The sequence below is a fragment of the Vipera berus genome (assembly GCF_964194415.1).
Source record: "Vipera berus genome assembly, chromosome: 4".
Lineage (NCBI taxonomy): Eukaryota > Metazoa > Chordata > Lepidosauria > Squamata > Viperidae > Vipera > Vipera berus.
Genome location: NC_138206.1, coordinates 92,243,752 through 92,256,138, shown reverse-complemented (window position 1 = coordinate 92,256,138; position 12,387 = coordinate 92,243,752). Strand labels below are relative to the sequence as shown.

The 12,387-nt window shown below is 48.2% G+C and overlaps 1 protein-coding gene across 1 annotated transcript in view; it reads right to left on the bottom strand.

Annotated features, from left to right (window-relative positions):
* Nucleotides 1-12,387, bottom strand: part of GAS6 (growth arrest specific 6) — a 56,001-nt gene that overhangs the window by 9,364 nt on the left and 34,250 nt on the right. The window contains exons 8-10 of the mRNA XM_081326751.1: nt 9,429-9,550; nt 7,669-7,787; nt 1,527-1,716 (exon numbers count right to left, since the gene is read on the bottom strand). Of these exons, the coding sequence (XP_081182877.1) occupies nt 1,527-1,716; nt 7,669-7,787; nt 9,429-9,550 (431 nt within the window). The remainder of the gene's footprint in view (nt 1-1,526; nt 1,717-7,668; nt 7,788-9,428; nt 9,551-12,387) is intronic.

Here is a 12,387-nt window from a genome sequence, read left to right as displayed (position 1 = left end):
GGGGTTGGGCAGGGTTGGAGGAGATCCAGGGGGTCTCTGGTAGGTGTGGCGGTAGGCAGGAGTCTCGTCCTGAGGGATAAGGCGAGGCAGGGCAGGGGTGCCATTGCCATGGGGCAAGGCAAGAGCTGGGGTGGCTGCTGCCTGACACCATCGGCCCTCACACATAGAAGTCAGCGAGCACATGGGGGCCGACGGTGTCTGTCAGTAGCCACAGCCTGCTGGCCCCTCGACTGGCGCACTCTGGGGCTCCGCAGCCCATTGCCAGCAGTTCAAAGAAGCCGCCTCCAAGATGGATGTCGGCCGACAGCTGAGGAGGCAATGCAGTGGGTTGTGCCTGGGAAAAGGAGAGCATGTGAGGCCAGGAGGGAGGGGGGGTGGGAAACCAGCCATGCTGGGATGCATCCGGCCACGTGGGACCTCGGCAAGTTAGCAGGCAGCTGGTTGAAGGGGGACAGTTGCCACCTCCAGGGCTTGGCGTGGGTGCCCACAGAGAGCACTCTGAGTGCCGCCTCTGGCACCCGTGCCATAGGTTCGCCACCACTGCTATAGGCAGTAGTCTTCCAAATCACTTTCTGAACATGTCCTGGCAGGAGCAAACACAATTACTATTAAATTCAAGGCCCAATCCTATAGGGAATTAAAAGCTTTCAAGTAACCCAAGAGAACTAGATGAGTGCATTCTTGGATCCCTGACATAAGTCATCCATAAAGCCAAGAAAAGCAATCTCAGCTTCAAATTCCAGTTGAGGAATCAGTATCTTCCAGATGTATCTACAATTGCAAGACTACTAACCTCTTAATCATCTTAGTTGGAAATTATGTATTTGAAATCAACCTACACTTTTCCTGCTTTTCTACATATAAAGAGTTAAACTGGATTTTAACTCTTACAATTATTCATGTTTTGACTTTAGTATTGTATCTTTGATAGTATCATAGCTATTTCTTTTATGTAGGAAGGCATATTTACGTCTTCTTGCAAGTAAATTGATTATTTGGCTAAACTGATAGTGGCTTTTCCCTTTCCACGTCTAAAATTCATAAGTTAAAAAAGATTCACTATAATGGGATTGGTGCTTGACAAGTTTTACATCTCTCTACCCTGCCTGCCTCAGCATTAACCTACAATTCTAAAGACAACTGCAGAGGCAAATACAATTTAAAGTTAACTAATGTCACAAAATTGCAGAAAAATAAAAATATATATTTAAGAATTAAAAACTAACGTTCTATTCTATTAAATATAAAGAATTCTATTTTTAACTATGAGCAAAGTACAGGTCATTGTATTATTTAAAAATATCTACACATCATTCCAAGCGATGTACCATTTAGAATCACAAATAAAATTGTCGACAAGATAAAAATCCCAACTAGCATCATTTTAAAAAAAATTTAGAATTGTAATAAAAGCAGTAAAAAGTCCAGCAATGCAGCATAAAGTTTACCACCCAATTAAAACCAATGGAACTTGTCTAGCTTAAGAGACTTAAAGGCATGAGAATAACAGCTTGTACTATACCCACTGTCTGCCACATGCCATGGTTGATGATTGGGCCACTGCTGGTCACCCGGCCGATTCCATTGTACTTGAGTTGCAACTCCAACCGTCCATTGCGCAAAGCCAAGACTATCCAGGTTCTGTCTTGATGGCCTCCAGCAAAAAAAAGGATACCTTCAGGATCGAAGGTTCTAAAATCAAATTCAGCTTCAAGTCTGGACACATGAGAATAAGAAGGAAAAAAAGAGTTAAGTAGGGAATACAGCCTGTTTTCCAGACACTTATACTTTCAGACTACCACCATAGGATTAAAAAAAACCTACCAGCCATAGAATCATTGGGGATGATGAAACAGGACACCATCAGGCCAACCCCAAGCATTGGGCATTAACATTCAAAGTCAGCAAGTACAAAAGGTCAGGTCTTGCACTGTGATTACATGTGATGTCACATGTGATGTTTCAATTTAACTGATTTATGGCTAAAAGCCTATGTACAAGAATCTTCTCCACTAAGGTCCGCACCTGCTTAGAGTTAGGTAAGAGTCAACGGCAGCCCAGGGGGGTTGGACTTAGTTCCGTCTGTGGACAAGTAGTGATTCTAGGCTGATCCTTCTTTTCACCCCACCCTGGCTCTGCTATTCCTTCTCATATAGTGATGTATATTTGGTCGTGTTTTTTTTTCATCTCCATAGTTTGTAGTATAGGTAGTCCTACACTTACAACCATTTGTTTAGTGACTTTGTGAAGTTACAACGGCACTGAAAAAAGTGACTTATGACCATTTTTCTCACTTATGACCATTGCAGCATCCCTATGGTCACGTGATCAAAATTTGGATGCTTGGCAACTGGTTCATATATATGACGGTTGCAGTATCCTGGGGTTCTATGTTCACTTTTTGTGGTCTTCTGACTACCAAAGTCAATGGGGAAGCCAGATTCACTTAACAACCATGTTACTAACTTAACAACTGCAGTGATTTTGTTGCATGACCTGCTGCTTCTGCCACCAAAACATTCATATGACTGCTGACATTTCTTCAATGACTTTTTACTGTTGGAAACCTTCAGAAAGGAAGCTTGCACATAACAATGGTGGCAACAAAGGTCATAAAATGGGCAAAACTCATTTAACAACTGTCATGTGGAGCAACAGAAATTTTGGGCACAATTTAGTCGTAAGTCAAGGACTACCTATAGATGCCATTTGGTGCACCAATTATTTTCATGTGTAAATTGATATATTTTAAGGACGATAGTCTTGGCAGGAAATTATGGAAAATTTCAATCAACCACCATACCTCCTTCCCCAATAACTGCATTCTAGCTGATCCCAACCCTAGAATTCACTGACTCCTAAGCTAGTATACCGTATATACTTGAGTATAAGCCGAATTTTTCAGCCCACTTTTTGGGCTGAAAAATTCCACTTCGGCTTATACTCCAGTCAACAAAAAAAACTTACCGAGGACTTGTGCGCGGCCGAGGCTTTGGTGCTTCCGGGATCGCCCGCACCTCTCCCAAGCCACCGCCGTCCGAGACCTGCCGAAGTTTGGGGAGGTTTGGGGAGGTGCGCGCGCACCTCCCCAAACTCCGCGCCTTGCCTGCCTGCTTCTTTCCGCAGCGGAAAGAAGCAGGCAGGCAGGGCGCGGAGGAACGGAGACTTGCCGACGTTTGGGGAGGTTTGGGCGCCTCCCCAAACCTCGGCAGGTCTCCGTTCCTCCGCGCAGACCTGCCGACGTTTGGGGAGGTTTGGGCGCCTCCCCAAACCTCCCCAAACGTCGGCAGGTCTCCGTTCCTCCTGCCGACCTTTGGGGAGGTTTGGGCGCCTCCCCAAACCTCGGCAGGTCTCCGTTCCTCCTGCCGACCTTTGGGGAGGTTTGGGCGCCTCCCCAAACCTCGGCAGGTCTCCGTTCCTCCTGCCGACCTTTGGGGAGGTTTGGGCGCCTCCCCAAACCTCCCCAGGTCTCCGTTCCTCCTGCCGACCTTTGGGGAGGTTTGGGCGCCTCCCCAAACCTCGGCAGGTTTCCGTTCCTCCTGCCGACCTTTGGGGAGGTTTGGGCGCCTCCCCAAACCTCGGCAGGTCTCCGTTCCTGTTTGGGGAGGTTTGGGCGCCTCCCCAAACCTCCCCAAACCTCGGCAGGTCTCCGTTCCTCCGCGCAGACCTGCCGACCTTTGGGGAGGTTTGGGCGCCTCCCCAAACGTCCCCAAACCTCGGCAGGTCTCCGTTCCTGTTTGGGGAGGTTTGGGCGCCTCCCCAAACCTCCCCAAACCTCGGCAGGTCTCCGTTCCTCCGCGCAGACCTGCCGACCTTTGGGGAGGTTTGGGCGCCTCCCCAAACCTCGGCAGGTCTCCGTTCCTGTTTGGGGAGGTTTGGGCGCCTCCCCAAACCTCGGCAGGTCTCCGTTCCTCCGCGCAGACCTGCCGACCTTTGGGGAGGTTTGGGCGCCTCCCCAAACGTCCCCAAACCTCGGCAGGTCTCCGTTCCTGTTTGGGGAGGTTTGGGCGCCTCCCCAAACCTCCCCAAACCTCGGCAGGTCTCCGTTCCTCCGCGCAGACCTGCCGACCTTTGGGGAGGTTTGGGCGCCTCCCCAAACGTCCCCAAACCTCGGCAGGTCTCCGTTCCTGTTTGGGGAGGTTTGGGCGCCTCCCCAAACCTCCCCAAACCTCGGCAGGTCTCCGTTCCTCCGCGCAGACCTGCCGACCTTTGGGGAGGTTTGGGCGCCTCCCCAAACGTCCCCAAACCTCGGCAGGTCTCCGTTCCTGTTTGGGGAGGTTTGGGCGCCTCCCCAAACGTCCCCAAACCTCGGCAGGTCTCCGTTCCTCCGCGCAGACCTGCCGACCTTTGGGGAGGTTTGGGCGCCTCCCCAAACCTCCCCAAACCTCGGCAGGTCTCCGTTCCTGTTTGGGGAGGTTTGGGCGCCTCCCCAAACCTCGGCAGGTCTCCGTTCCTCCGCGCAGACCTGCCGACCTTTGGGGAGGTTTGGGCGCCTCCCCAAACGTCCCCAAACCTCGGCAGGTCTCCGTTCCTGTTTGGGGAGGTTTGGGCGCCTCCCCAAACCTCCCCAAACCTCGGCAGGTCTCCGTTCCTCCGCGCAGACCTGCCGACCTTTGGGGAGGTTTGGGCGCCTCCCCAAACGTCCCCAAACCTCGGCAGGTCTCCGTTCCTGTTTGGGGAGGTTTGGGCGCCTCCCCAAACGTCCCCAAACCTCGGCAGGTCTCCGTTCCTCCGCGCAGACCTGCCGACCTTTGGGGAGGTTTGGGCGCCTCCCCAAACCTCCCCAAACCTCGGCAGGTCTCCGTTCTTCCTGCCGACCTTTGGGGAGGTTTGGGCGCCTCCCCAAACCTCCCCAAACGTCGGCAGGTCTGCGCGGAGGAACGGAGACCTGCCGAGGTTTGGGGAGGTTTGGGGAGGCGCCCAAACCTCCCCAAACAGGAACGGAGACCTGCCGAGGTTTGGGGACGTTTGGGGAGGCGCCCAAACCTCCCCAAAGGTCGGCAGGTCTGCGCGGAGGAACGGAGACCTGCCGAGGTTTGGGGAGGTTTGGGGAGGCGCCCAAACCTCCCCAAACAGGAACGGAGACCTGCCGAGGTTTGGGGACGTTTGGGGAGGCGCCCAAACCTCCCCAAAGGTCGGCAGGTCTGCGCGGAGGAACGGAGACCTGCCGAGGTTTGGGGAGGTTTGGGGAGGCGCCCAAACCTCCCCAAACAGGAACGGAGACCTGCCGAGGTTTGGGGACGTTTGGGGAGGCGCCCAAACCTCCCCAAAGGTCGGCAGGTCTGCGCGGAGGAACGGAGACCTGCCGAGGTTTGGGGAGGTTTGGGGAGGCGCCCAAACCTCCCCAAACAGGAACGGAGACCTGCCGAGGTTTGGGGACGTTTGGGGAGGCGCCCAAACCTCCCCAAAGGTCGGCAGGTCTGCGCGGAGGAACGGAGACCTGCCGAGGTTTGGGGAGGTTTGGGGAGGCGCCCAAACCTCCCCAAACAGGAACGGAGACCTGCCGAGGTTTGGGGACGTTTGGGGAGGCGCCCAAACCTCCCCAAAGGTCGGCAGGTCTGCGCGGAGGAACGGAGACCTGCCGAGGTTTGGGGAGGTTTGGGGAGGCGCCCAAACCTCCCCAAACAGGAACGGAGACCTGCCGAGGTTTGGGGACGTTTGGGGAGGCGCCCAAACCTCCCCAAAGGTCGGCAGGTCTGCGCGGAGGAACGGAGACCTGCCGAGGTTTGGGGAGGTTTGGGGAGGCGCCCAAACCTCCCCAAACAGGAACGGAGACCTGCCGAGGTTTGGGGACGTTTGGGGAGGCGCCCAAACCTCCCCAAAGGTCGGCAGGTCTGCGCGGAGGAACGGAGACCTGCCGAGGTTTGGGGAGGTTTGGGGAGGCGCCCAAACCTCCCCAAACAGGAACGGAGACCTGCCGAGGTTTGGGGAGGTTTGGGGAGGCGCCCAAACCTCCCCAAACGTCGGCAGGTCTGCGCGGAGGAACGGAGACCTGCCGAGGTTTGGGGAGGTTTGGGGAGGCGCCCAAACCTCCCCAAACAGGAACGGAGACCTGCCGAGGTTTGGGGACGTTTGGGGAGGCGCCCAAACCTCCCCAAAGGTCGGCAGGTCTGCGCGGAGGAACGGAGACCTGCCGAGGTTTGGGGAGGCGCCCAAACCTCCCCAAAGGTCGGCAGGAGGAACGGAGACTTGCCGAGGTTTGGGGAGGTTTGGGGAGGCGCCCAAACCTCCCCAAAGGTCGGCAGGAGGAACGGAGACCTGCCGAGGTTTGGGGAGGTTTGGGGAGGCGCCCAAACCTCCCCAAAGGTCGGCAGGAGGAACGGAGACCTGCCGACGTTTGGGGAGGTTTGGGGAGGCGCCCAAACCTCCCCAAAGGTCGGCAGGAGGAACGGAGACCTGCCGACGAGCCGCGGCCACACAGGGTATTCCTGTGTATTCAGGCTTGCAGAACGGCGGATCGGCTTATACTCGAGTCAATAACTTTTTCCAGTTTTGGGGGGTGAAATTGGGGGTCTCGGCTTATACTCGAGTCGGCTTATACTCAAGTATATACGGTACTTGTGATGTCTGTGGCATCATTTGAAGAAGAAATTACTCTGAAACAAGAAAATGAACGACACACTTATTGTGCGTTCTAGTGAAAGTTGTTAGCCTGGTAGGCAAGAGAGGTAGCTGAAAAGGGAGAGAGAGTTCCCAATCTCTCCTTGTTCTGCAAACAATTCTTACGCAACACACTGTCTTATCATCGCTGGAAAATGTGTTATTTTTTTCCAAGAACTATAACCATTTGTTGACAAGACACATGACCTGCTGCTTCTGCCACCGAAACATTCATATGACTGCTGACATTTCTTCAATTACTATTTGCTGTAGGAAACCTTCAGAAAGGAAGCTTGCACATATATTGCTGACCATGCACTATAGGTTTTCCGATCATGGAGTAACCTATTCCTGTCCCTCTCATAAGAACTGTATTCAGTGGATTGCAAGCCACTGATATAGATAATAGTGTGCACAGCACCAGACCAAGCCAGATGCATTGTTCTTTTATCCCTTATCTGTCATGTGTGTTATATACAGAAAGAGCTTGTAAAGAGGTTTTCTGGTATTTCTTAGTTAAGATTCTGATATGCACAAAGGAAAAGATGAAAAGAAGAACCTGGAACTTACAAAGGACAATGTTGATGTTCAAAGATGTGTACATTGATGAACAATGTTTTATACCGTCAACTAGCAAAGTTAGTGCCCATACATAAGAGACACAATCAGTATTTTAACCCTTCAACCCCTGCCTCAAAACGGAAAGTTCCTTATCTGGGAGGAGTTCAAGACATGGAGGATGATCAAAATGAAGAATACCTACTATGGCTCTTAAAATCCCAAATCCCCAAATTTGAACCCAGCAACTCTGGAGAGTTCTCACACCTCAAATGGTCTGCAGCCAAAGACTACCCATCTTGGCATACATAAGAACTCCTTTAAGGATTCCAGTGACATAAAATAAGAGCATAATTTTAATTGTTATTCAGAACTAAGCATCACTAGGCAATTGGTCCTTAGTAAATCTTAGAATTCCAGCCCAGGATGACAAATTGCAAAGAAAGGTAAATGAAATTCATTTAAGAGGGAAAATTATTATTTAAATTGCTTTTAAAAAGCAATTCTCACCTTGTGGGTTGTCTCCTTTTAAAGGATAGTTTGATGACAGGTGTCCCACTAAAAATTCTTCCAAGATAGAGGGATTTAATACTTTTTGTAGTAGCAAATGGTACACAAGGCAGAATATCCTGGGGGAGGGAGAAAAGTTTTTTCAAGACACTCTGCTTAGATTGAGATCAACAATTACAAAGATGTGTGTGTGTGTGTGTGTGTGTGTATTTGCATGTGTGTGTGCATATATGTGTATGAATTATATTTACATCATTCAGTGATTTTGAACTGTCCTGAAAAGCAGATATAGTAAACCAGGCATCCAGCTTAGCTGTCGATTTCACAACCACATTTTACTATGAGTGATGTGTCCAAAACATCACTGTGAACATCTCCATCAAACAGCCATCTTTTCCCTACTTAGATGTTACACACCACAGCAATAGAAATTCTGGGAGTCCTGATTGCCACTGTTAAGCAAAATCAGTATGGGTTATTAAGTGAGAATGTCACATGGTCACCCTTTGCAACCCCGTCTGCTTCCCCATTAATTCTGCTTGTGGCAGTTGGCAAAAAAGGTCACAAATGGCAACCACATAACTATGAGACACTGCAATGGCCAGAAGTAATACTACTCACTCAGCATTGTTGCAAATTTGAATGGTTGCTGAATGAGTGGTTGTAAACCAAGAGTTATCTGTATATTATTATTTTGTTCAGTCATATAGCACATCTTTCTGATGTAAAAGACCATAAAACTAGTCCATTTGATGGATCTCTGGTGAAAAAGGCTGAATAACAGCAGACAGAAAACTTTGGAGTGAAAGACCCAGAGAGTCTGTTGACTGAAGGCAACTTTGTGTAGGTAATCCTAGACTTAAAACCACAATTGAAACTGAGCAGAGCAGTTATCAACTGAGACAACTATGTGACCATTTCACTCAATGCCCGTAATCCCAGTTTTCCAGTTGCTGTTGTTAAGTGTTTATGTGAGTCATTAAATTGCCTTTTTCTGCAGCTGTAGACCTGCCCAGTTGATATGAAGGTACAACCTTCCTATTGAAACCACCTTGCACCATCCTGCAAGTGGGTCCCATTCTGTTGATCATTGGAAGACTTTTTCTCCAAACTGCACAAATTGAAGAAGGGCCTTCCAACAAATACAAGAGCAATCACATCTGCTAGCCTTCCCACAAATCTTTCTAGCCTTCAGAATGCTGGCATTCACTAGCTTTCTACCCTAGGAAGCTAATGAATCTTCAGGATTTGAGATCTGTTCCTGAAGCCCACTGAAGGATTTCCTCTCCCTACATAATCATGGGACACTTGACAATCAACCATAAATACGAGCTGGTTGCCAATGTAATCATGTGACAAAGGAGTGGTGGGTGGAGAGACTTTTTACAACATCTAGAAGTGCTTTACAGGCTATAAAATATCGTTTTTAAGGCTGTTGTAAGTTGTAAGTTGTAAGTCGAAGGCAACCTGTAAGGTCATATCAGAAATTTCACTTGGCAAGATAAACAAGCAACACATGCTGTGTGAATGGAACTGAAAACCAAAGTTTTAAGCATGCATCTTCCCTATTCATGTTAGGCAACACTGTCTTGTATTATAATTTGTATTATTATATAGACATACAGTATTTTAATAAATTCTTCTCCAGACTCAAGAGAAGGGAATGAGTTAAACTTTTCACTTTGTACACTGCTATCCCATAAAACTTGAGGCTCCATTTGTGTATATCTGCCTGCAGAATAGAAGTATTAAAATAGTACCTCACAAGTATTCATATCACTGGAGAGTTTAATTCCGCCTTTTCCATTGCAGTGGCAAGTATAACTTCCTTGTGAATTAACACATGTTTGCTCACATAAGTTCTGTTCACATTCATCCACATCTATACAACACCAATAAAAAGAAAAGTAGAAAATTAAATTGCTGTATTTGACTTAGATATATTTTAAAACAGTAGTAGCAACCATGAAGAAAAATCCAAAATGTTATTCTTTCTAGAGAACTTAGTTTGGCATTGCAAAAAAACATTCCATTTCTGGGCCACTTCTCTCCTCCCTTACCTCATCCCTTTTAATAAAAATAATCAATATCTTTGATTGTTTTTTTATTTTTATGAGAGTAATGCCATTTCTGTGTTTTTCTCACACCACAATAGGAAGTCAGTCATGACATTTTGCTGTTCTGCTCAATGTATGATACTGAAGTGGTAAGGTTGTAATGCGAGATACCATCTGGTTAACCATGAATTGGCATATTTCATTTGTTGCAGCCACGTGAGGGATTGGTGGTTAATCATTATGGTGAATTCCTGACCCCACAAATATACATGCAGAGCATTGATTGCCTGTTTTAGTGCATAGGCTTTTCTTTCAATGGTGTTATATTTTTGTTTTGGGGGGAGGAGCTTCTTTGAGAGGTAGATCATAGAGTGGTCCATTCCTTCATAATTTTGGGTGGCATGGTGCCTAAGCCTATGCTAGATATGTCTATTTGTAAAACAGAGGGTTGAGGAAAATCCTGTCCTTTCAATACTGGCTTCTCACACAATGTGTCTTTTATTTTTCCAAATACTTCCTGGTGCTGTTTAGAAATTTTATCCTTGAGGGTTGTTTCTCATTAGGTCTGTGAGGAGTTGAGTCACAATAGAAAAATGAGGTATGAACCTGTGACAATACCCTGCTAGAACAAACTTCTTTGCTCTGGGGGCGTCCACTTGTTTCAGGGTTTCAGCCTTTCTATATTCTGGTTTAACTTCTCCGTTTCCAACCATAAACTCCTTATATCAGGATTCTTGATATCCCAGATGGCACTTTTCAGGGTTTATGGTTAGGCCAGGTTTTCCTAAATTATCAATTATTAACCTTAAATGTTGAAGATGTCCCTCCCAGGTTCTGATATACAGTACTGTGCAGGGAATTGTGAAAAAATGCTGTAAATTAAGGATGCTTCCAGAAATAGAATTTTGAACAGCTTATTTTTATCAATTAGCAAAATGGAAAGTAAATGAACAGAAAAGAAATCCAAATCAAATCAATATTTGGTGTGACCATCCTAAACTATTAACACTTCTATTTTTGAAAGCATTCTTAATTTACAGCATTTTTGCACAACTGCCCAACACTTTTGCACAGTACTGTATATGAGGTCATCATCTAGATAGGCAGCATATCATTCCCCTTGACTCGATGAAATCTTGTTCACTAGACACTGTAAAGTAATGGGTACCCCATGTAGATTAAATGACATTCTCTTAATTAAAAGTGAACTTATGAAGTAACAAATGTGGTTTTCTTTTTTGAATGGTGTTCCAGTGGAATTTGCCAATATCCTTTGGCAGGTGAAAAATATTTGGCTCTATCTAGGCCATCCAAGAAGCATCAACTCTGGGCATTGAATGCCCATTGAATTTTGCCACTTGGTTTATTTGCTGGAAGTCTATGCAACACCGTTTCCCCCCATTTGAAGTTGGCATTAATATTTAATTTAATAATTTAATAATTTAATTTGTATACCGCCCTTCTCCCGAAGGACTCAGGGCGGTGAACAGGGCAATACATAATAAAAACAGAATACAAAAATTAAAAAGCCATTAAACCATTATGCCCATAAAATTAATACATATTAAAATTAAAACTATTTATAAAAACCCAACCCCATCCCGTCAGACCAGGCCAGCTTGTTCGAAAAAGAAGGTTTTGAGATCGCGCCGGAAGGAGCGAAGTTCGGGGGCCATCCGGAGCTCAACCGGTAAGCGGTTCCAAAGGTCTGGCGCGCCCACAGAGAACGCTCTCCCCCTGGGGGCCACCAATCGGCATTCTTTGATCGGCGGCACCCTGAGGAGGCCCTCTCTGTGGGAGCGCACTGGACGGAGGGATGTTGACGCCAGCCCCAGGTGCTGCCGTAGGTAATCCGGACCCATGCCATGAAGGGCTTTGTAAGTCATCACTAACACCTTGAACTTCACCCGTAGAGCAACTGGTAACCAATGCAGCTCGCGGAGCAAAGGTGTAACATGGGAGTATCGGGAAACCCCCAAGACAACTCGCGCGGCTGCATTCTGCACCAGTTGAAGTCTCCGGGTGGACCTCAAGGGCAGCCCCATGTAGAGAGCATTACAGTAGTCTAGACGAGAGGTCACGAGCGCATGAGTGACTGTACGCAAGGCATCCCGGTCTAGATAGGGTCGCAACTGGCGCACCAGGCAAACCTGGGCAAAGGCCCCCCTAGTCACAGCTCCAATATGCTCTTCCAAAGAGAGCTGTGAATCTAGAAGGACCCCCAAGTTGCGAGCCCTATCTACGGGGGGTAATAGCTCACCCCCCATGGCCAGAGATGGAATAATAGGAATTTCCCGGGATGCCGGCACGAACAGCCACTCAGTCTTGTCAGGGTTGAGTCGAAGCCTGTTCCTCCCCATCCAGACCCGGACCGCCTCCAGGCAACGGGACATCACGTCGAGGGCATCACTGGGGTGGTTTGGGGTCGAAATAAAAAGCTGGGTATCATCAGCATATTGATGATACCCAACTCCAAAACCACGAATGATCTCACCCAGCGGCTTCATGTAGATGTTGAACAGGAGAGGCGAGAGAACCGATCCCTGAGGAACTCCACAAGTGAGAGGTCTCAAGGTCGATCTCTGCCCCCCTGCCAACACCGACTGCGAACGTTCCAGGAGGTAGGAGGAGAACCACTGGAGAACTGTGCCTCCCACTCCCA